General features: G+C 33.3%; 1 protein-coding gene and 1 long non-coding RNA gene across 2 annotated transcripts; one reads left to right on the top strand and one right to left on the bottom strand.

Moving 5' to 3' along the window:
- Positions 1-11,430: 11,430 nt before the first annotated feature.
- LOC141691505 (uncharacterized) lies at positions 11,431-12,832 on the bottom strand. The gene is made up of 4 exons (XM_074496241.1): positions 12,668-12,832; positions 12,335-12,508; positions 11,870-12,292; positions 11,431-11,688 (listed from the first exon to the last, which is right to left on the bottom strand). Exons 1-4 carry the CDS (start codon positions 12,830-12,832, stop codon positions 11,431-11,433), a joined length of 1,020 nt encoding a protein of 339 aa, XP_074352342.1.
- Positions 12,833-17,688: 4,856 nt separating this feature from the next.
- On the top strand, positions 17,689-24,347 carry LOC141689434 (uncharacterized). The gene is made up of 10 exons (XR_012562385.1): positions 17,689-17,905; positions 21,154-21,524; positions 21,609-21,921; positions 22,007-22,249; positions 22,329-22,406; positions 22,498-22,767; positions 22,840-23,047; positions 23,171-23,410; positions 23,549-23,635; positions 23,721-24,347. It is a non-coding gene; the product is annotated as an uncharacterized LOC141689434 (long non-coding RNA).
- The last annotated feature ends 339 nt before the right edge of the window (positions 24,348-24,686 follow it).

Below are 24,686 nucleotides of genomic sequence, written 5' to 3'. Positions count from 1 at the left end.
CTGTGGCTCAGTTTTTCCGAGTTGGGTTCTCCATCGAGATGATAAGACCTGGCCTTTTTGCTGACATTAAGAAATTTGCTGACATTTGGATTGACAACCATAAACTGTTTTAAAGTACTTGTTTTTAACATCAACTTGCTAAACTTTCATTATGTTTTTACAGTTTTATGGGGAATACGCCCAAGAAAACATTGGCACGTCTTGCTCGCCTGAAATGGGATGAACATAGAATCTCTACAAAGGGAGCTGCACGTAATGTTTCATTCTTGTTTTCTTAACAGCCTTTAGAGTTTAGAGTTTAGATTTTTCTTTCTTTTTCATTTTCTTTCTTTCTTGTTTAGAGTTTACTTTCTTTCTTGTTTTTTGAACTTACTTTTAGACTTTTATATCTTGTTTCATTTCAAGTAATATTTAAATTAGGTAGCTTAAACCAAATTGTATGATTTTGGTTAAAATCACATATATTGGTTATAAATCATATATTTTATTCACTAATTATCGCTTCAATATTGTAAATCAATCTTTCAATAAAAGTGTGACCCCGTTGTGCGGCTAAAAGTGTGTTTTCTCGTTTTATGATTTGTTTGTGTTAAGTGTAGATAAGAATTAGTGGACATTAGTGTTTGTTTTTAACTGAAATAAAACATTTAGATAAGAGTTTGCAAGTAGCTCCCAGAGTTCTCACGGTTTTACTCACATGATGCACGGTTTGTGTTTTGTTTTCTTCTCTTTAAGGACTATATAAATTATAAGTGTACATTTTAGCGGCGTATCACATGTTAATCGCCTAAACGCAGTTTATAATCACACTTATTTGAGTACTTTAAAATCACACCGACTGCTCTAGTACAACTGTGGTGGCTGGTGGGACTAAAAATGCAAGACAACCCTGAGTTAACTTTGTTGAGTCTATTGTCACAATTCATGCAATAAATATAGCCACTACTAATGTTTAACTAGTCTTATATTATCATGTCTAGCTACTAATAATTAATATGAGATTGAATGTTTTTTAATTTAAAACACTTTACTAAGCTTTTTTATTTTAAATCTAAGCAATTTATTTTGATAGGAGTACTACATTTATCCGAAGGGGATTCTCGAAGAAGATGGGGACGGGGCTGTGATACCACATCTGAATAGGAATTTTAAGTCCTATCTTTGTACTGAGAGGGCCCGACTGCTCAAGAAGTTGAATGTCTTATTTGAATGCGGATATACTGAAGAAGAACTCGACATAAAAGGTGAAGCATGCAAGCCTCATTACTTCTCTCAGCGGGCATGGAATTCGATATGCGCGTATTGGGGCACACCGAAATTTAAAAAATTGTCGGATGCTGGCAAGAATGCCCGAGAAAAGATGGAATTTACCTCTCGTACTGGTGCAAAACCATTTGAAAAAAGACGACAGGTATTATTCTATCTTGTAAATATATCCAGTAGTTTTTTTTATCTTTTGCAAGTATGAGTGGATATGTCCTTGATTTTGTATTATAAGTTCTTATTTTGGTTTTAATCTCTCATGTTTTGCTATCTATGTTGATGCCCTCCCAGAACAAGACTAATTACCTAGCATTAATGCATATATAAAACACATAACACTTCACTACAACTGTTCTCAAGTAAAGGTGTTTAATTTAATATATTTTGACTGATTCAGATTTTACTTAAATCTTACAGCCTTGTGAAATTAATAAACAGATTACTAAAATAAAACAAATCACCAATTATCTCCATCTTACTACTTCCTTACCCCACCACTAATTTCATTTTTTTAATTCTTTATTTATTTTTTAAAATTATTATGTTTAATTATCTACTTTCTAATAAATAACTATAACTTATAAGTTATAATTTACCAAAAATATTACCAACTTATAATTAAAATATTTATCATATTTATTTTCCATCTGACAGGAAATAGATGAAATCAGAATTGCTAAAGGTGAGATGCCAATCAGTGATGAGGAATTTATGAATACCATGTACGACCCTACTGAACCAGCTGTGATAGAGCTACAGGTTTGTATTTTATTTTTAAGTAAACTGATTTATAATTGAATGCTTGTTTTTAGGGTCAATTAATAGAGAAGTGCTTTATTTGTGATTTTCCTTTCATATATTGTAGGGAAAACTGAGAAAGGTGCGAGTTGAATTGGCAGATGAGTTGGAGTCTGCTGATGAAGGGGCATCCCCCCGTACACAAAGGGCAATTCAGCGGAAGAATAATCTGATTGTGCTAGCTGGAGCGAGACCCGCGACTAAGGGGAGGGTTAAATTGTTTCCCCAAGATACCTTGGCGGAGTTGATGGGAGCACAAGATGCAATGAAGTTATTAAAAAAAAGAAAAATGAAAGACTCTGATGAATCATTTGACGTTGCTCCCGAAGAAATCTATTCTATGATGCCAACGATCTTAGAAGAAGTGAAACAAATGGTTCGTTTTTTACCCATGGAGGTGATGCGATCTGTTCTGGATGAGAAAGTAAGTTACCTGGCCACTGCTGCTTTTCCAGACCCGAGTCAGCGATCAAAGCACAAAAATTATGTGCGGATAGCAAGTGTTGCGCTAAAAGGGATCTTGAAGGACAATGATAAGATAATTGTACATGTAACATATTTTGTTTACTTAAATTACTTGATCTAGAAAGCCATATATTTATTTAAGATGAAGTTTTATTTTTTGAAGAATGTTAAGCCAAAAAACCTGTGAATAATTATATGATAATAACAAGTTATAAACTAAATAAATATATGACATGCAAATCTGATCCACGAATGAAGATCACTTTTATGGTGTCAAATCTCTGGTTGTTATTATCTTCAATAGCAACAATTGGACCAGTCTTAGTCACGGGTCAAATTTTTTGTGAAGTTACAGTTTTGATCAGTCTTGGTTGATATTGATTTAAAATGAAGTGTTGATTCACTTATTTTGGTAATATTATGTTGAATTGTAGTATTGAGACTCAAGGTGACAGACACAATTATATTTCAAAATATAACGAATTTATGTTATCGGTTCTAAGGTTCAGTTAAAATGATTAATTAATTGCAATGCATAGTAATATGAAGGCCTACCACGAGCAGTAAGCTTTTCAATTGTGTTTGTATGCTCTGTGGCTTAGTTCATGTACAAATATAAACTGACTTTTTATTTTGTTCATGTACGATTTTGCAGTCTGCTCTATGTTATAAATTTGTATTAATTGCTAGCATGTTACCAATACTTGCCTTCATGTTTAGTTTATAAACACTTGCATTTTATAATATATGCTTAAAACTTTACAAGTTTCATGCATGCAGGTGACTATATATGTTTTCTGATAAGTATCAGTATATTTATTCTGCTTATTTAGTTGCATGTATGCTTTGTTTTGTAAGGTAATTATATATGTTTTATTATATTAACAAAATATTGGTATACTTGTTTATGTACCGATGCAGGAGACCCTGCTAGGGAAGGCAGTGGTGGTGCACAACACCTCCAACAATGGAAATAAAGATGCAGTCGGAGGCAACAATGAAGACGGAGTTGGAGGCGAATATGAAGATGAAGATCTTGACGCACACAACTATCCGTTGCTCTAGGTCTTTTTATTTAGTCTGCTGAACACACTTAGCTTTTTATGGACTGATGGATTTAGAACCTTAAGCTAACTAGCTATTTTGTTAAGCGTATAAGGAATGTAACTTTTGTTAAGCTAACTAGATTTGTTAGCATATATCTTTATTAGTCTGTGAATTGCGTTTGGGTGTACAGGTATATAAATATGGCCTATCATTAGTGCTGGTCATAAGCACTATTATGTTTTTTTGGGCTCTTAATTCGACTAATATTGGTTGAGTTTAAATGACATTTATTGGATAAATACAATCGAGTTTAGAAATACCGGTCGAATTTAGAAACACCATAAGTTACTTTTTGATTAAAAATAGTTGAATTTATTTTTTTACTCAAAGCGGTTGAATTTCAAAAGTGACCGGCTACGGTGGAATTTAGTATTTTTGGTGGGAATTTCAAATTATAAAAAAAAAATTGGCGGTATTTTCAAATTTCAAGCGAAAATTTGAAAAGTTGAAGTAAAATTCTGCTGGAATCAAATTTGACCATCTTCGGTCGAATTTTTACAGTCGAATTTAAACGGTTGTAATTTTTCGGTCATAATCCGCGGTCGAATTAAGCTAAATTCGACTGATTTTTTCCGGTCGAATTTAGCCTTGTTTCTTGTAGTGAAACTTGAGTATACATTAGGCTTCCCACCGCCAATGCATATGGTATCCTTTGCATTTCCCTTATCTCAAGTTCATTCTTGGGACACTATTTGAGACTAAATTTGTCTCCCTTAGACACGGGTGTATCCATTGGTGCACAATCTTTCATGTCATACATTTCCAGGATCTTTTTGATATAGCTCTTTTGTGATAAATCAAGAATACCTCGAGAGCGATCTCGATGTATCTGAATTCCTAATACAAAAGAAGTGTTACCAAGATCCTTCATCTCAAATTGAATAGTGAGAAATTTATTGGAATCGTGTAATAAGCCTATATCATTAGTAGCAAGTAAGATATCATCAACGTATAAGAGAAGAAAGATAAATTTGCTCCCACTAAACTTGTGATATACACAATGTTCCATCATGTTCACTTCGAAACCATATGATGTGATTACATGATGAAATTTATGATACCATTCATGAGAAGCCTGCCTGAGACCATACCTCGAGTAATCATCTATGAACGTGATAAAATACAGTTCACCATTCCAAGAGGCCATAGGGAATGGTCCACATATATCGGTATGAATCAGTTCCAAGACACTTGTAGCTCTATTGGAACCTAACTTTCTCGAGTTTGTTTGTTTTCCCTTAATGCATTCAACACAAGCTTGAAAGTCACTTAAATCTAAGGGATCAAAAATTCTATCATTCACAAGCCTCTGAATTCTCTGTTTAGAGATATGACCTAATCGATTGTGCCACAACATAGCAGAATTCTCAGTTAACTTACGCTTTGTACCTCTTGTACTTGAGTTCAAAATTTCATTATTAAAAAAAACAGTATCAAACATATTAAGATTATCAGTCAAAGAACCAGTGGCAACCACATTCGAATTTAAAGAGAAACACACTTTATTAATTCCAAAAGAACAAGTATAGCCATATTTTTCCAAACAGGAAATAAAAATATGATTCCATCTAAAAGACTGTGCAACAAATATCTCAAATAAATTCAAATAAACACCAGTTTTTAATAATAATATAAATGTTCCAACAGCTTCCACTGAAACTTTATTGTCCTCACCCACATAGATGAATCTTTCGGCATCAACTGGCGGTCGGCTCCAGAGGCAACCCTGCATAGATATACTTATGTGAGTAATAGCACCCGAATCTACCCACCAAGTATCCTTAGGTAAAGAAGCCAAATTAACTTCAGAACAAACAAAGATAGAAGTCTTACCCTTCTTCACACGCCAAATAACATATTTGGAACACTCTTTCTTAATGTGTCCAACCTTCTTACAAAAGTAGCAGGGTATTCCCTCATCCCGCTTCTCTTACAACTGATGTTTGGGTTTTCCACTTACAATATCCTTACCTCTCTTTCTCTTCTTATCATGAGAGCTTGATGCCAAGTGAGCACTCTAAGTCTTCTCTCACAAAACCCTCTCTTCCTCTTACACACAGTGTGAAATGAGTTCATTAAGAGTCCATTTTTCCTTTTGAGTATTATAACTCACCACAAAGTGTCTGAACTGAGGAGGCAGAGAAATAAGAACCAAGTGAACAAGTAACTCATCCGAAAGTTCTAACTTGTGTTCCTTGAGTTTTCCAGCAAGATTAGACATCCCAATGATGTAATCCCTTATTTTCCCCTTTCCTTTATACTTCATGGTCACGTGTTTTGACAAAAGATTACTCATTTCCGCTTTCTCATTCTTAGCAAAATATTGCTCAATCTCGGAGAGGAACTTCTTGGCACTTGTGCTCTCAGAATTAGAGCCCCGAAAGCCAGTTGGAATCGTTCGCTTCATTATCGCCAGATATATGCAATTAGGGCGTTCCTATTTCTCAATTTGATCCGTTTTGGGATCATCCGTAGTGGGAACTGGTTGCTCTTTCCTTAGGGCAAGGTCAAGATCCATACACCCAAGAACGATTTCAACATTCTCTTTCCACGTGACATAGTTTGTCCCATTCAACATTGGAATCATGCTCAATTGAGCGGAAGCAGAATTAACAGAAGCAGTAACTATAATCGAAAACAAATAGACAATATAATGCTCAAAACTATTATATACAATAATGTGATAAATTTTAAATATTGGCAACACCATCACAAGATACCTAGTGCAACATTAAATTTTAGTTTTTGGACAGAAAATTTAATTTACAATTGGTACTCTCCACGCAATAATCAAGTATTAACAATTAATTTTTGTCAAATAATATGTCTTTTTTTGGACCTACTTATTATTAACATAAAAAACTTAATATTGTTGCATACTTATTATCACAAGAATATATAAATTTTGGCCAAACCTTACCTTTCTTTGGGAAGATAAAATTTGTATAAAATTAAATATTCTACCGTCAGAATAATATTTTTAAATTAATTAATTTATACAAAAGAGGTCACTTTGGTGACATATTTCTTCAATCAATTAACTGAAAAAAAAATTGACCACCTAAATCAATAGGTTAATAATAATTTGCAAATGATAAATATAATTCACAAATATAATATATTCTTTATATGCAACTTACTAACCAAATTATGCAAGTGCAACATCCTACTATATATCTAAATTCATTCATGCTGCTAATCAAAGAATAATTTGATCTTACTATAAATTAAACTCGACAGTATAATATACCGAAAATAAAATAAAATAAAAGTCTTAATGCAGGAGGCAATTATATTCTCTGAATCAAATCCCATGCCAAACAAGTTTATAATAACACAAGACACCATGTGCAATAATTTATAATAAAATACTAAAGCACTTTATAATGATTATAAGAATCATACTTAATTAAGGTGAACATGTCATGTAAATATACAGATTGGGAAACTAATCAATGGTTATGATCGTCCTGTACCCTAAAATATATATAGTTCTATCCGCAGAGCATAGAAAATAAAATTGTTGATATTGCCTCAGAAATAAATAACTGAATATAATTAAAAAGAATTACGAATCAATTTTGCATAAATAAATTCTCAGTAATCAAATATGAAGTGGCTCTGATGCCAATTGATAAAATCTAACAATTCTACAAACATATAATTCTCTAAGATAGAGACAAGGACCGTAATCATCATATCTAATTATCGAGATTAAAACCGAAGACGGAAGCGTACTTGAATCTATAAGGCTATAATTGTAACGATATTTGAATATGAATAATATTCTTGATTATTGTCTTCCTCAACCAAGTACTCCTTAGGGTTTTCTCAATGGCTCTCTCTGATGGGTAGAAGATAAGTCGTTACGTGTACTTGATATATTAGGGACTATAACCGTTTTGTATACCACCTAATTAAATCTTCCATTATAATTTAATTGGGCCTGCTATTAGGTATCCACTTATTAGGTCCATATAATAAATTATATCTAATCGGGTTTCTTATTTGATCACTTAATTTAACCCAATATAATAAATAGAAAATATAATTGATATATTTATATGTAACCCATAAAATAATTATTATTATTAAAAATAATAATAACATAGTCTTCAAAACATGTTGGATGCATTTATCATCTAAATAAGAGAAAACGATCTTTTGATGTTTGTATGTATAATTGGAGCATGCTACTGAGTACTTGTAAGCGTCCTTGAAAGCACGAGTTTTGTTGGATATGCCTAGCACCATGGAATGCACATGATCTTAAGGCGTGTAACGGTTATTAGGAGACTGGGAGGAGAGGGGAATGTGAGTTTGTTAGGCTTAAGCATCGGCTCAGGAATACATCAAGAGATATGCTAATTATTACGAAAGGTGGGCTGTAACTGAAAAGTCAAGAGAGAAAGCATTACCAGATCAAAGCGAGATAAAAAATAAAAAACTTCAGAAACTCGAGAAAAAGCATTATCAGCGAGGAAAACACTTAAGCTTTGCTACAGAAGCTTGGGAGGAGATTGTTGAATAAAGGCGAGTGTTAAAATGGACTTATATTTATGGATATTTTGTGCCACCGGAAGCATATACCAAAAAATAACTATTTGAGTAAGTACAAGGTTGCACCGTGGTGGCTTTAGAAAGGCTCTATGATTGCGCAGAGTATAAGCTAAAAAATACTATAGGGATGAGGCTAGCTCAGAAGAGTTTAATAAAGTTTTTCATAATGAGCTTACAAATTTAACTAAGGTAACTTGAAGATATTTTACAAGCTTTCTCAAAGGATTAGAAAATGGGCTATCTGAAGTGGATGTTACTCCAGTGAAAGAAAAGCATGTCCAATTGACAGACGTCTGGTAGTGTCAATACTGTACTACCCTAAATAGTTGTGACCATAACATGTGCAAGAGTGCTTGGTGCCTGAAGGGGGATAAAATAGAGACACCATTCAAGAATTTTGAGGTAAGAGTTTCGTCAATGCAACGAGGTAATTTTTTTATTATTTTTCAAGTCATCTTAATTTAAGAGATTTAGTAAGTAGTTTTTACTACTTTGTATGCAAGTGAACTGGTTTTGTTTTTAACTTAAATTTTCTTATTGCTTAGATTTTTCTTTCCTTATGTTAGATAATTCCTATATTTTAATGATTGTTTGATTGGAATTTGAATGCAGTAGAATTTCTATGAAGTGGTTTTAAGTCTTCTACATCTCATATGAAAGTGGAGAACTACTTATAGACTTATAGTATTTTATGATAAGCTAAGCAATGAAAAATAAATTAAAATAGTCGGGAGAAAGGGGAATTCCGAGAATTAAACTCGGAACCTCTCGCGCCCTAAGCGAGAATCATGCAACTAGACCAAATGCCATCACGGGTGCAAACTAAAAAATAGTTTAGAACATTTGTATCATCCCCAAAAGCATAACAAGCAACACAAAAAGATCTAAAGAATCCCATTATCTGGTTTTTGTCTTTAATCCAAAGAGTTTATGTCGGGGAGCATTAATTTGGTAGAAAACAACATTAATTTGGTAGCAAACACTTGCCTAGCTGTCTTTCCTTTTTATACGATTATTGGACAAACTATTTTAAAGTATTCATTATGGTTTCTCTTATAATTCACTGGAACTGCAGTTACCTCCTACCTCTTTGTTTCTAACCGTTGGTTGTGGCCTGGGGTCTAGCATATTAGGAGCTAAAATATTATCGTAAATGACAATTAAATATAGACATTATGAAATTGATTTTTGATGAGGAGCGAAAGAGCTGCAAACGTCCATCACATCTCGAACCACAAATGGATAAAGCTACCGATCCACTTCGAACACGTTCATCTAATACAAACAGAAATATCCTCGGACTATAGATGTCCAATTCCCTGCTCACAATTCAAATTATTATACATGTAAATGGCGACATACTATTATTACATATTTGTATAGTCTTAAATGAAATCCATCAATTTTGTATTCTTTTTTATTATTAAATTTCATATCCAGAATCGCTAGAAAATGCAGACAAAATTCAAAGCACAAAGGAACGTAGGCAAACATAGAAAGGAATATACGCAAGGCCGTTAAACAAAGTGAAGAATCCATAAACATAATGTTATATAATTTATGCATTCAGTCACATATATGTGCTTCTTTGATGCTTCAACCAATTCTTTTAGAGAAAATTATACACGGACCATAATTCTAAATTGGTCTTGGTCACTTTAATGGATTACACTGAAGGCTAGAGCAAGACTGAACCCATATAGTTTATGGAAACTGCTTCTGCATTGATGCCATCAAAACACTTGCAAATCAATCCGAGCATTCCTTAAAATATCGATTTACCTCATCTATTCATCGTATCATTATTCATTTTGCTATGAGAGGACCATCAAATAAATTTAATTGAAATGAATTTCTAATTACAAGTCATTATATTTATGGGGTTTACTTATAGGCATATCACCATCATGAAATAAAAACTTCAATCCCCTGTATCTCCCAGTGTTATATAGTATCAGGCACCCCAATTCACTCTAATATGTTGACGCATGGATAATCGATGTAAAAAATTCTCATTTATTGTGTAATCATAATAATCTAGCATTTACGAGTCACTTGTGGTGATATTATAGTACATCCTGACCACATTCAAATAGTAGTTTGTAAGACTTCTATACCATATTTGAATGTGGTCAAGCTATATTCTTTAGTATCATAAGTAAAACTCATTATGTGGTAGTCCAGGATTACATGTCAAATAAAAATTTATAAAACTCGTTACACACACATCAGCGGATAGGAGATAAAGAGATTGGATGATTTTTCAAAGACCTCTTCATTGTTAGAGACAAACTGATATAGTAAGGAACAGAGTGATGATATATTACGTGAAAAACAATTGGGAAACACCTTGCATTGAAATAAAGCAGTACATCTATTAATACATCTATTAATAAAAGAAAGCAGCTAACTTAAACTCCTACAAACCATCTACAACTACTGCAACATTCATGTTGATTTATTCAAAACAAACAAAACAAAACAAATAAATAAAACATGTTTATAATTAACTCCAACATGCTCCCTCTTAATTCTAAACATGTTCCAGGTTCCTGACTCCAAGCAAAGTCCTCATCTTTTCAAGTTTTGTAGCAGATAAAGCTTTTTTCAATATGTCTGCTCGTTGTTCTCTTGTACTTAAGTGTTAGATAACTATTAAACCTTGCTCGACACAATCTCTTATGAAATGATAACGCACATCGATGTGCTTGCTTCCACCATGAAAGACTGGATTTTTCGCGAGATCAATAGCTGATTTATTATCGATATAAAGAACAACTAGACCAGCCTTTATGTTCAAAATCTGACTTAGCACTCTTTGAAGCCATATGCCTTGACATACTACAGTGGTGGCAGCCATAAACTCGGCTTCACATGATGATAATGCCATGCATTTCTGCTTCTGTGAGACCCAAGTAATCAAGCTTTCATCAAGGTAGAACGCCATGCCACCTGTGCTCCTTCGATCCTCAATACACCCTCCAAGATCACTATCACGGCCTTTTGTGTAAACCAAACTGTAGTGTATAGTGCATTTCACATATCGACATATTCGATTTATTGCATTTAAATGCATCATGGCAGGTCTCTCCATGAATTTACTGTTTTACAATCTCGATCCGCATCTATTTGTAACTTGAGTTCCATAGGGATCTTCACAGCATTGCAGTCGCTCAAACCAGCTCTGTGCAGTACCTTTTTTGCATACACCATCTGTTTTATCTCGATACAGCCATTTTACTGTGCTACTTCCAAACCCAAATAGTAAGACAACTTGCCAAGATCAGTCATGTCGAATTCACGGCTCATTTCCCCCTTGAATTTGACAATGACTGAAACGGAGGTACCTGTGATAATCAAATCATCCACGTACACACCAACCAGTAACAACTCAGTCCAGTCCTTTCGTGTATAAACAGCGTGTTCATAAGGACATTTGATGAAACCCAAACGAAGTAGACACTTGTTCAATTTAGAGTACCATGCTCGAGGAGCCTGACAAAGTCCGTAGAGTGCCTTCAACAGTTTAAAGACTTTCTATTTGTGCCCAGCTTTGACATAACCTTTGGGTTGTGAAACGTATACTTCTTCATCAAGGACTCCATTCAAGAAAGTCTCACCATTTCTACAGACCATGTTTATTGTGCCTTTTCCCTCGATTTTAACCAAATTTCACTTGTCCTCGTATGGTTTTATCCAGTTTCTCGAACTTTTCTGGACACCCCATCATATGGTTTGAAGCTCCATTATCAAGGTACCACATATTCTCTGCAGCCTCCTGTCCAATCAATTTTTCGCCTTCCCTGAAAATGATCATGCCGTCTCTATCACCCTCAGTCATAGCCATCAAGAGAGCAGGTTCATCGTCGTTGGTTAGTGTCAAATTCACCTCTCTTCGTTGTATTTTGTCCCTCCTTGGCTTTCTACACTCAGCGGAGAAGTGCCCATATGCTCCATAGTTAAAACATTTTACCTTGCTCCTGTCACTTCTGTCATGACCACCACGAGTACTATTTCCACCTCGATTTGACCGTTGTAACCACTCTTCCCGTGTAAGTAAAAGCTTTCCACCACTACTGGCATCGTGTTTGGACCATTCCTCCACAGTGATCAGCAATTACTGTCTTTCTTTGTTCTCTACCTGTCCGGAAATACGTTCCTCCTGAGCCTTCAATGACCCGATAAACTCTTCAATGGACATTGTTTTAAGATCTCCAAATTGCTCAAGAGTTGAGGCAATCTGGAGAAACTTTGTTGGCACTGCCCTTAAAATTTTTTTTACAACGTATTCCTCTCCAATTGGTTCACCAAGAGCCTTGATTCTTGCAACCAGGCCGTTCAATTTCAAGCAAAAATCATCCAGTTATTCTGAATCTTTCATACTTAGTGACTCAAACTCAGCTTTGAGAGTTTGAGCCTTAGGTTTTTTCACTGTGTCAGCACCTAGTGAAGCCGTTTTGGTGGCCTCCCATACCTCTTTTGTAGTCTTACGTTCTGCTAGCATCAACAACAGTTCTTCTGAGATTGATTGATAAATCATTGCCATAGGACGTTTGTCTGTCTTGCCATCGATGGCTGCCTTGGGGTCTTTAGGCTCTATTGTGTCCCACAAGTTGTATGCCTGCAAGAACACTTTCATTTTCATAGCCTAGGCGGTATAATTTGTTTTGGTTAGCAGTGGATAGTTGAAACCAATTTAGCCTTCCTTTCCTTTGCTCGACTCTGCCATTGATGGTGTTCACGGTTGTAGAATATTCGGTAGGTGATAATAGAGCTCTGATACCAGATGTTAGAGACAAATTGATATAGTAAGAAACAGAGTGATGATATATTACGTGAAAAATAATTGGGAAACTCCTTGCATTGAAATAAAGCAGTACATCTGTTAATAAAAGAAAGCAGCTAACTTAAACTCCTAAAAACCATCTAAAACTACGGCAACGTTCACCTTGATTTATTCAAAACAAACAAAACAAACAAAACAAATAAATAAAACATGTTTATAATTAACTCCAACATTCATCAAATGAAAAATCGATTGTAATAAAAGTACTTAATAGCCACATTAACAAAATTAGCTAATTATTTTTCTACCATTGATACATATTTATATTAGAAACTAAACTATGATAAATCAAAACTTAAATATTTGATTTTTGATATGATGGTGTATCACCTGTACCCCACTATTATATTCACCAATGAATATAAACATACATGATTAAAATTGATAAATAGAAAAAATAAAAATTATGGAAAAAAGACTTTGCAATCCCATCTACTATATGGTTAGGATCAGATTAGCTCAAGTTTCCAAATTTAAATATTTTTACAATATCATTGTATGAGAGGTCGTCTTCCTATCATTCTATACAAGAATACAAACAAAAAGACACTCTTTAATTTGTAATTTGTGTATGAGAAACATAAATTATGCAAGTATTTATAGTACAATAGAGGATATAAAAAAATAAGTCAATAAATGTACCATTGATTTCAAAGTATAACTTATGTTTACAGCTGGATAACATAGGAAAAAATAAATTTAATAAATACTCATTGAATTTGTGATATTTGTATACAACTGGAAAAAACAAAATATTATTTCTTACATATATTTAAATATAATGTAGTTGGACTTTTTATGACAATAATAGAAGACACATTTTTTATTAAATATTATGCAATTTTAATTGATTTGAGGTATTTGTATATTTAAAAATAAATAATTTGAATATAATTCACAATGCACAATATAACTATTTTTTTAATGTTATGTACAATGTAATTAAATAATAATATGAAACATAGATTTTTAAATATTATGCAATTTTAGATAGTAAAAGATTGTATATCCAAAAATAAATTATTTTAGTAGTAACGGGCACATTTTTTATAAATAAGGATAAGGGAAAATATTAAATAAGTAATAACATATGTATATGTATATTTATCAAAAATATATTTCTAAAGTGAAACAATGATTTTTAGATTATTAAGATATATGCATACTTATAATTTGTTGGTGGATCACAAAAAAGACATATGGGCCTTTCTCAAACAGGACTATACAAGTGTCCAAATGGTACGGTAAATGACTAATTGTTAATTGGCTTAATAGAATATTATTTTAATCTCTTTAAAACTTAATTGAATAGTCATCTAAGCTTGCAAATTTATTTAATTTAAACTTATCTTTTATTTTTCTCAATAAATGAAAATTTGAATATTATTTAATCATATATTTATCATCCTCAAACCAAAAATTTAGTTGTATCAAGTTACCAATGCCAAATTTTCCACAGAAGTTATAAGTTATAGACATATGCCTCTAATAAATAAATGCTCTCTAATATTTTGAAATGTTAATCAATCAATTATATTTTTAACTATTTACTTGTCAAGCTTGTTTACTAGCTATATTTTAGTAATCATTGCCAATTTTCCATTAATGTTTACTTTAAGGATTACCCTATAAAGTCTTGCATTATTTCTTCTAGTAGGTATTTTATACAACGTAACACATAATTAATATAATATATATTTTACTAATTAGATAATCAAATAAATATATCCGCATAATAATGTATGGAAGTGTTTTAATGGTCATATATACACGAAAATGGTGATCACTTATGTAACATTTTATCATGGCATTGTTTTTTAATCATAGAATCTTTCTTGTGATTGTCGTGAGAATAGAGAAATCAATAAGGATACACATGTAGTCTTCAAAATATGTTGGATGCATCTATCATCTAAATCAAAGAACGCCATCTTTTGATGTTTGTATGTACAGTTGTAGCATGCTACTGAGTACTTGTAAGCCTCCTTGCAAGAACCGGTTCTGTTGGATATGCCTAGGACCATGAAAAGCACATGATCCTAATGAGCCTAATGGTTATTTGGAGACTTTGAGGAGAGGAGAATGTGAAGTTGTTGGCTTAGAGCACCAGCTCAGGAATACATGTAGAGATATGCTCCTTATTATGAAAGGTGGGCGGCAAAAAAAGGTGGGCGGCAAATTAAGAATCAAAAGAGAAATCATCAGCAGATCTAAGCAAGATAAAAAATAAGAAACTTAAAAACCTCTAGAAAAAGCATTGTCGGCAAGGAGAACACCTAAGCTTTGTTACCGAAGCTTGGGAGCATATTGTTGAATGAAGGCGAGTGATAAAATGGACTTATGTTTATGGATATTCTATGCCACCATAAGCATATACAAAAACAAAACTATTTGAGTAACTACAAGGTGAGGTTGAGGTGGCTTTAGAAAATCTCCATGATTACGCAGAGTATAAGCTGCAAAAATAGTTTAGGGATGAGGCCAGCTCAGAAGAATTTAATGAAGGGTTTCTTAACGAGCTTACAAATTTAACTAAGATAACTCGAAGATATTTTTCAAACTTTCTCAAAGGATTAGAAAATGGGCTATATGAAGTTGTGAAAGAAAAGCATGTCCAATTGACAGGGGACTAGCAGTGTCAATACTTTACTGCCCTGAATGATGGTGACCATAACATGTGCTAAGGGTGCTTGGTGTGTAGAGGGGGATTGATCAGAGACACCATTTATGAATTTTGAGGTAAGAGTTTCGTCAAGGCAGTGAGATAAAAAAATTTCTTATTTTTCAAGTCAGCTTAAATTAAGAGATTTAGTAAGTAGTTGCTACTGCTTTGGTTGCAAGTGAACTGGTTTTTATTTTACCTTAAATATTCATATTACTTAGGTTTTGCTTTCCTTATGTTAGACAATTCCTATATTTAATTATTTGTTTGATTGGAACGTGAATGTAGTAGAATTTCTATGAAGTAATTTTGAGTCTTCTACATCTCATATAAAAATGGAGAACTACCTATAGACTTATAGTATTATGTGATAAGTTGGGCAATGAAAAAAAAATTAAAATAGTCAGGAAAATGGGGAATTCTCAGAATTGAACTCGGAACCTCTCACTCCCTAAGCGAGAATCATACAACTAGACCAAATGCCATCATGTGTTCAAATCAAAATACAGTTTAGAACATCTCTATCACCCCAAAAGTGAAATATGTAACATAAAAAGATTTGTAGAATTCCATTGTCTGGTTTTTATCTTTAATCCAAAGTGTTTATGTTAGAGAGCATTAATTTTGTAGCAAACACCATTAATTTGGTAGCAAACACTAGTCTAGCTATCTTTCCTTTTTAGACGATTATTGGACAAACTATTTTGAAGTATTCATTATGGTTTCTTTTATCATACCTCTATGTTTCTAACGGTTGGCTCTGGCCTGGGGTCAACCGTATTAGGATCTAAAATATTATTATAAATTACAATTGAATATAGACATTAAGAAATTGATTTTTGATGAGGAGCCGAAGAGGTGCAAACGTCTATCACATCTCGAACCACAAATAGATTTAGCTACCAATCCACTTCCAACACATTCATTTAAGACAAACACAAACATCCTCAGACTACATATGTCCAATTTCGTGCTCACAGTTCAAATTATTATACATGTAAATGGCCATATACTATTATTACATATTTATATATTCTTAGATGGAATCCATCAATTTTGTATTCTTTTTTATTATTAAATTTTATATTCAGACTCGTTAAAAAATGAAGACATAATTCAAAACAGAAAGGAACATAGGAAGTAACAGAAAGGAATATATGGGAGGCTGTTAAACAAAGTTAAGAATCTATAAACATAATGTTATACAATTTATAAATTCAGTCACATATATGTGCTTCTTTGGTGTTTCAACCAATTTTTTTAGAGAATATTGTTTACAGACCATAAGTATAAATTGGTCTTGGTCCCTTTTATGGATTACACTCAAGGCTAGAGCAAGGGTGAACCTGTGTAATTTATGCAGACTGCTTCTCCATTGGTTCCATCACAACACTTGCAAATAAATCCCAACATTCCCTATAATTTCAAGTTACCTCCTTTATGAATCGTATCATTTTTCATTTTGCTAAGCTCCCAGTGTTATTTAGTATCAGACACCCCAATTCATTCTAATATGTTGACGCGTGGATAAATAATTTTAAAAATTCTCATTTGACATGTAGTCATAATAAACTAGCATTTAAGTCAAAAGAAACACATTAAGTGGTAGTCCACGACTACATGTGAAATAAAAATTTATAATACTACACTATATATTGTCTATAGCAATGCACATTTCAATATTTGACCGTAAATTCTTGCTATTTGTTAAGTATTTTTGATAAATGTATAGCTATTTTATTTTTTTTTAAAATTGTTACAAAAGAGTACATTTTTGGCAAAAAAATTAACAATTTGCAACGAATTTGAACAACCATTGCATAGCAATTCAGTTTTTGGGCCCAAAATTTTCTCGGGTCTTTGAAAAGAAGCGGGCTTTCGTATTATTTTTTCCCGGGCTTTCCAAAAATAGGCACCCAAATGCAAAATTACTAAAAATATTCTATTACATTAATTTTCTATGTTAAAACACTCACAGCCGCACAAATATACACTCACAAGCTTGGAAATTTAGAGGCGACAAAGGTGATTCACGGGCTTTCCTTGAAGAATCGAAGATTGAATCTCGAGAAACACTGAAACTCGGAGATTGAAGCTTGAGAAATAATGATGTTTGGAGATTGAAGCTGGAGAAATAATGAAGTTTGGAGATTGAAGCTCAAGCTCAAAGAGAACTCAACATCGGACACTAATGAAGCTCGAAGGTAGGAACTGAACTTTAAAATTGGGGCTTTGATAGTGAGGTTGTTGATGCTTTTAAATTAGGCATTTTAAAATTAGTGTTTCAATTGTGATGTTATTGAAACTTTTAAATTGGGATTTTCTCCAAGATTTAAAAATTATATTGAAAAAATGATTGTGCTCTATTAAATTAGGGCGCAACTTATATGATTATGTTTGTAAACATCAATTGTGATTTTTTTTTAATTTGGTTGCTCTGCTTTTATTTGGGAATTTTAAATTTGTATGCCCTGTTCTTTTTTGTTTTGTGTATATGTTTGTTTTGAGATAGTTAATGATTTTAGCATGTACAAAGTGCTTATGTGTTTCATTTTCAACTATGCGTTAATCACTCACCTAGCTATCAATGTCGCTAGTTTACACCTTTATTTTTACACCTCTTTTTTTATGTATATTTTTGTTGGCTTCCTTTTGTAGATACTAAGTTTGTAATCTTGTGAAAATGACTTGGATTTCACTGCCAAAGAACAGTGAGGTTTATCGGAATGGTACCACAAATTTTGTTAGAAATGCCTTTGATAATTTCACGGTAGGAAATGAATTGCGATGTCCTTGCAAAGATTATAGTAATCGCTTCTGGTTCTCTCGAGATAACGTATTTGAACATCTCGTGTTCAATGATCCTTGTCCAGCATTTGTTAATTGGATATTTGAAGTGTCAACCGATAAGTTTAGAAAGCCTAAAAATATAGAGATGGATTGTGATATGTGTACAGGCCTAGGTGATGATTTTGATGAAATGATTTGTAATGAAGGTAGAGCTAGAAATGGAATGAATAAAGTTGCGACAGATTTTTATAAGGTTGTCGAGGAAAGGAAACAACCTCTGTTCCCCGGGTCTGAAAAATTCACGTGTTTAGGTTTCATAGTCAGACTTTATCAATTAAAGTGTAGTCATTGTTTTACCGAGGCTGAGTTTTGCGGTATCCTACATCTGTTAAAGGAAGCTTTCACTGATGTGAACCTGCCTTCTTCGTTTAGTATTGCCAAAAAATGATTGGAGTTTTAGGCCTTGATTATTAAAAGATACATGTTTGTCCAAACGATTGCATGTTATATTGGGCTGAAAATAAGAATGAAAATTAGTGTACATTTTGTGGAGTGTCACAGTGGGTAGTCCCTAAGAAAGATAGTAATGCACCTTTTTCTACTAACTTAGAAGAAAAAAGTGCTAAGATTCTTGCAAAAGTCTTAAGACACTTTTCATTGAAATCATGGTTACAACGACTGTTTATGTGTAAATAGTATTCTGAACTCAAGAAGTGGCATGCAATGGGATGAACAAAAGATGGAAAGTTAAGACATCCAGCGGATGTAGAGGGCTGGAAGTGAATGGATGCTAGTCATCTGGAATTTGCAGCAGAGAATCAAAATGTTCATTTAGGTTTGGCCGTAAATGGTATCAATCCCTACCGATCAATGAACATAAGTCACATCACTTGGCTAGTTATTCTGGTCAACTATAATCTTCCTTCTTGGTTGGTTATGACACCAGCAAATTTAATTTTATCGACACTAATCCCTTGTCCTGAGTACCCTGGTATAGACATAGATGTCTATATGCTGCCATTGGTTGCAGAGTTCAAAGAATTATGAGACATAGGTTTAGAAACTTACGATACCTTTGCTGACCATACATTTATATTGCACGCGAGTTTGCTATGGACCATTAGTGATTTTCCAAGGTATGCACTTTTATCGGGGAGGAGCATCAAGGGTAAATTAGGTTGTCCCAATTGCCACTACTGCACTTCTTCATTCTATTTGGCATAAGAGTTTGTCACATTTTGTTCTAGATTTATAAGTATCAAAATTAAGATTGATCAGAAGATAAATGTTGGATACTCGATTGGGTCTGGAAGAAATAGAGATGGCAAATCCGTAGAGTTGGCAGAAAAGGTTTGGATTAAGATTCATCGGTGCGTGCTTTTCAACTGTGGAAATACCGACATTGAAAAGCTGATTGGGTACGTCATTGTGTATATTCCTTGTATTTATTTAATTTAATAGTGTAGTTTAAAATAGTATTATGTAGCACTGATATTAAGGTATAAAATTTAGGGAACATCTTATCTTACTTGAAAGTCATGGAAAGTAAAAGTGGTACGCAAGAGAAAGATTACATACAATATAATTTCACCATTGATTGAAATATGAGGTAAAAAAAATAAATAAACCTTCATCAGAATTATAAAATTTGGCAAGGGGCCCTAAACGAGCAGGTAAGAAGTATATTATCTACGTCATAAATGGGTCCAGATTCCACATGAAGAAAAGAGATGTGAACTGTACTACACAAAATAGTGGTGTCATTTTTGACAGCCCTAACCACCAGTTTTGCGAGTTTTAAGGATAAAAATCCAACATTAGGGGATGTTACTTACTATGGAACAATCGAAGAAATTATTGAAGTAGACTATTGGGGAGCAATTACGGTAGTCCTATTCAGGTGTTGTTGGTATGAAAAGGATAAAGATTATTATGGGCTTACACGCGTCAATTTCATTAAAAAGGTTCAAAAGGATGATGTGTGTGTTCTAGCTACCCCAGTACAACAAGTTTTCTATATTCAGGACTGTATTGAATTTTTTTTGCATTTTGTTGTAAAGAAATTACCGAAGGAGTACCATGATATAGACATAGATGTTGATGTCCTTGAAGATTTTTGTGGACCCACTATGCATGATACAGAAGTCAATATTGAATTGCAGAATCAGAATGATGATGCTAGCTGGTGTAGGGATGACATTTCAGGTGAAATGTGCCTTGAATTATCTAGTGGAGATGAAGGAGATGATGAAATTTTCAAATGATGGCTTTATGATTTTCTTTGTTTTTCAGTCAATTTCCTTTCTTGTAATGCAATAAATACTTCCCCTACTTGTAACTGATTAATGCGAATTTTTTATAATTTAATCATTACCATTTAACATTATGCTTGTACAATTAATCCCCTGATTTGTTAACAGTTTCATTACTTGTTAATTTTTAGCGGTAATATATTAGTTATAATTTGCTTGTTAATTTTTAGCGTTAATATATTAGTTGTAATTTACTTGTTAATTTTTAGCGTTAATATATTAGTTGTAATTTACTTGTTAAGTTTAAACGGTAATATATTAGTTGTAGTTTAGTTACTTATTAATTTTTACCTTCTTATATTGGTAAAATGTGTGGACTAATGAATTTTTCATGTTTTTGTTATTCTCAGGAAATGGCAGACAACTATTTTGTTCTCAGTTTTTACCATAAGGGAGAATTTAAAAAAAAACAAATATTCACGTGGAAGCTGCATCACTATTGCTGAAGATGTTGACCCTGATAGATTCTCCTACTCGGTTATCATGAAATATGTTAAAGACAATCTCGGGTAGAGTGAAATTGGAGGCGTATATGTAAAGAAACAAAGTGGTGGCTGGAAATTAATCGCTACTAACGCAGAAGCGACTAGTCTTGGAAAAGGTATGAAAAATGGTTATTTCATAGATATATATGTTGACAGGGTTGTTGACAAAGCTATTGATCCTGCAAGTCAGACCCAACCCCATGTAATCGTAAGACCAAGGACAAGCTTTTTTGAAGGTAAATTTGGCTACATTTCGTAATTACTGTTGTGTGAGATTGACATAATATTTAATGTTTTTTCGTAATTACTGTTGTATGTAGGTGTTGATTTCCAGTTGAAAAGAAAGTTTGTGATGGTTCAAGAAGTTAAACAACAACTAGATAAAAAGAAGTTGGCCAATGATGCATATGAGCAGGAAAAAAATCGATTGAAAACGTACCTGATCAGCAGATTAACAAAAAAGCAAAAAGAAGAAGTGATAACGAGAAAAAAATTGCAAGTGACTTGACGGAGAAAAAGAATGCAACTGAAAAGGAGAAGAATAATGCAAGTGATAATGAGCTCCCGCAGAAAAAGAATCCAAGTGAAAAGGAGATGCCAGTTCCAATTGGTAAAGAGAAAGCAAGTAGCAAGGTATAATTTTGGTTATGTCTGTTTCATAATATCACATGGTATATCACACACATTTTTGTGTTTATAATTTGTGGCTTTAATGCAGGCCAAGGTTGTAGATTATTAATTGAAGAGAAGGGTCAGAGCCGAAGAAAATCACAGAGAAATAGAAAAGCTGAAACTGGAGGAGAAGGTAGCTGAGTTGGTCGAAACTACATAATCCATGAAGAAATTAAGAAAAAAGGTTGTAGATGTATGGTCTGATCTGGGATTGTAATTTGATAGGCCGTATGTATGTGGACCTGACAGTTTAAGTGAAAAGGAAGACGTACATGTTATTCTTTCCAGTGTATGGCATTGTTATTTTCAAAAATAATATCATAAGATCACTTCTCTTTTGTGTTTTGACCATATTTTTGATTTTATAGAGCAAAAGGAGGGTTGAGAAGGGAAAGGATGTCACGGTCTGACGAACGATGTGTTCATTAGTTAATAATTCTCAAAAGGTACATTTCTAAATTTATTGAACTTCACGGTTTTTCCCTCGACTTCTGGATTTTAGTTTGAGGTTATCTATTTTTTTTTTATTTTTGCAAGGCTACTGATGGGGTGAAATCACCACCTACGTCCTTAAAACCAGTTGGCCGCCATCCATCCCCTCCACTACCTCCACCCCATCCACTACCTGTTGATCTCACCAAGCTAGAAAGGATTCCTAATAACCAAGGAATTGGTACTATGCATGCATACTTGGAAATTCAAAAACAGAAAAAGGAAATGCAAAACACACATGACAAGTAGGTGGTAACTACTAATTTGGAGGTCATCATTAGAACTTTGCACCCCTGACGGAGACATTGGAGACATGTAAGTTATTGTCATTTTAAGTAATGGTTTCACTCAAGATGAATCCACTAATTTGTGCCTACTTTCATATAGGTAAAAGTAGTACTAAAAATCAAAGCTGTGGAGGATCTACAAAGATGAATCATATCTTCACACGAAAGCTCGAAGATAGGCCAATTATCTGCCTAATGAATTGAGCAGTTTTTTGGGGATGATATCAAGGTTATATATTCCACTGAATTTTGTTAATTGGTCTAGAGTTCCAGAGGAAGAAAAAAATGTCTGGTGGGATTATGTGAAGGTAAAAAGCACTATTTTTGTTTTTTAATTTTTTTGTTCAATTTTCACTATATTTTAAAATTGAACTAGTTGTTAATTATTTAGTATATACTTAATTAACATTTATAATTAATTATTTCACTAGAAAAAGTAAATTATTCTAGAGGAAGGGAAAGATTGGGTATTGAAGATGCAGGATGACAACTAGAGTGCATACAAAAGCTGTGTTAAGTCACGATGCTTTAAGAAGTTTGACAATGATAGGGACCGTATAAAAAGCAAGCCTGCAAAAATTCCAATGGAACAGTTCATGGTAAATATCAAGTACTGGAGTGACGAAGCTGTGCAAGACAAAGCTGAAAAAAATGTAGTAAACCGGAAAAAGGTGACTGATACATACACTGTTGGTCGTACTAGTTTTGCCCAGTTTTGTAGTAAAATAGTACGTTAAGCCACTAATCTATTTTTGGCGTATTATATTTCATTTATGTATGAATACTCATTCTAGGTTATTTTATCATAGAAAATTGCTAACTTGGATGGTGAATATACAACAATTGTTGCAAAGCATCAATTATATCCAAAAACTGACAAGGGGCATACAAACATGGTAAATATTGTTTATACATATTTGCAGTTTTTTTGCCGATTGTGTTATTGCAATTATTTAATAATAAATTGGCATATATTTACAGGAAAACCTAGATCATGAATTAGCCCGATGATGATAATGAATAAGGCAGAACTTGTTTTTGAAGCTCATGGACCAAACTAGCTATTGGGAAGAATTGGCATAATAAGGAAATCAAACAAAAAGTTGGCAAAATTTGGCCACACAGATTATGCAGATGTGGAAAAGATGAGGGAAAAAATTGCTGTTGAAATGGACGACAAGTTGAATAAGAAGCTCAGGAAGATTTTGGGGAGATTGGCAAAGATGAATCCTGCTATAAATGTCAATGTCGATGAATTATTTCTCAAAAGCTAGGTTGAGGCTGATGGATCAGATGACGATGAGAAAGACAGAGATGACGATGATGGGGACGCAAACGGTGGTGGAGATGAGAGCGATGAAGATGGTGCTGAGGTCGATTCAGATGGTGGAGACGAATCTGCCTTTTGTTATATCTTATTTGAACTTAGTAATTTTCATTATCTAGCTCCGTCTAGCTAGACTAAGCCTTTTGTTTAAATTATGCCTTAGACTTTAATGGTAAATTTACGTATGCGACTTAGATTGACATACTTAGATTGGAAATGCGTTGTAACATTACATTCTAACGGTCATGGTACCGCTTTTGGATTATTGGATCTTGATGATTGGGTTGTGACTTGATGAATTAATCTAGTTCAAATATATGGCTTATTTTTCTGGCTAACTGTATTTACAATAAGAACCTGCTCATTTTTTTAAAAAAAATATTGTTGCCACTTCATAGAATTATGTTGCTAAAAGGCATAAAAATATTACAATAGGGGTTAGAGTCATTGCAATATGAGTCAATATCATTACAATATCTTGGTTAAAATCATTGTCATCGGTATAATATTGTTGCCTTAAAATCATTAAAAAGTAACGAATTTAAGGTACTGCAATACAATTTAGGCGTTGTTGTAGACAAATATTTGTTCCTATTTCCTTTTATTGTAATGCATTATTT

Source organism: Apium graveolens, chromosome 10, assembly GCF_009905375.1.
Source record: "Apium graveolens cultivar Ventura chromosome 10, ASM990537v1, whole genome shotgun sequence".
Lineage (NCBI taxonomy): Eukaryota > Viridiplantae > Streptophyta > Magnoliopsida > Apiales > Apiaceae > Apium > Apium graveolens.
This window is presented reverse-complemented; position numbering and strand designations above follow the sequence as displayed.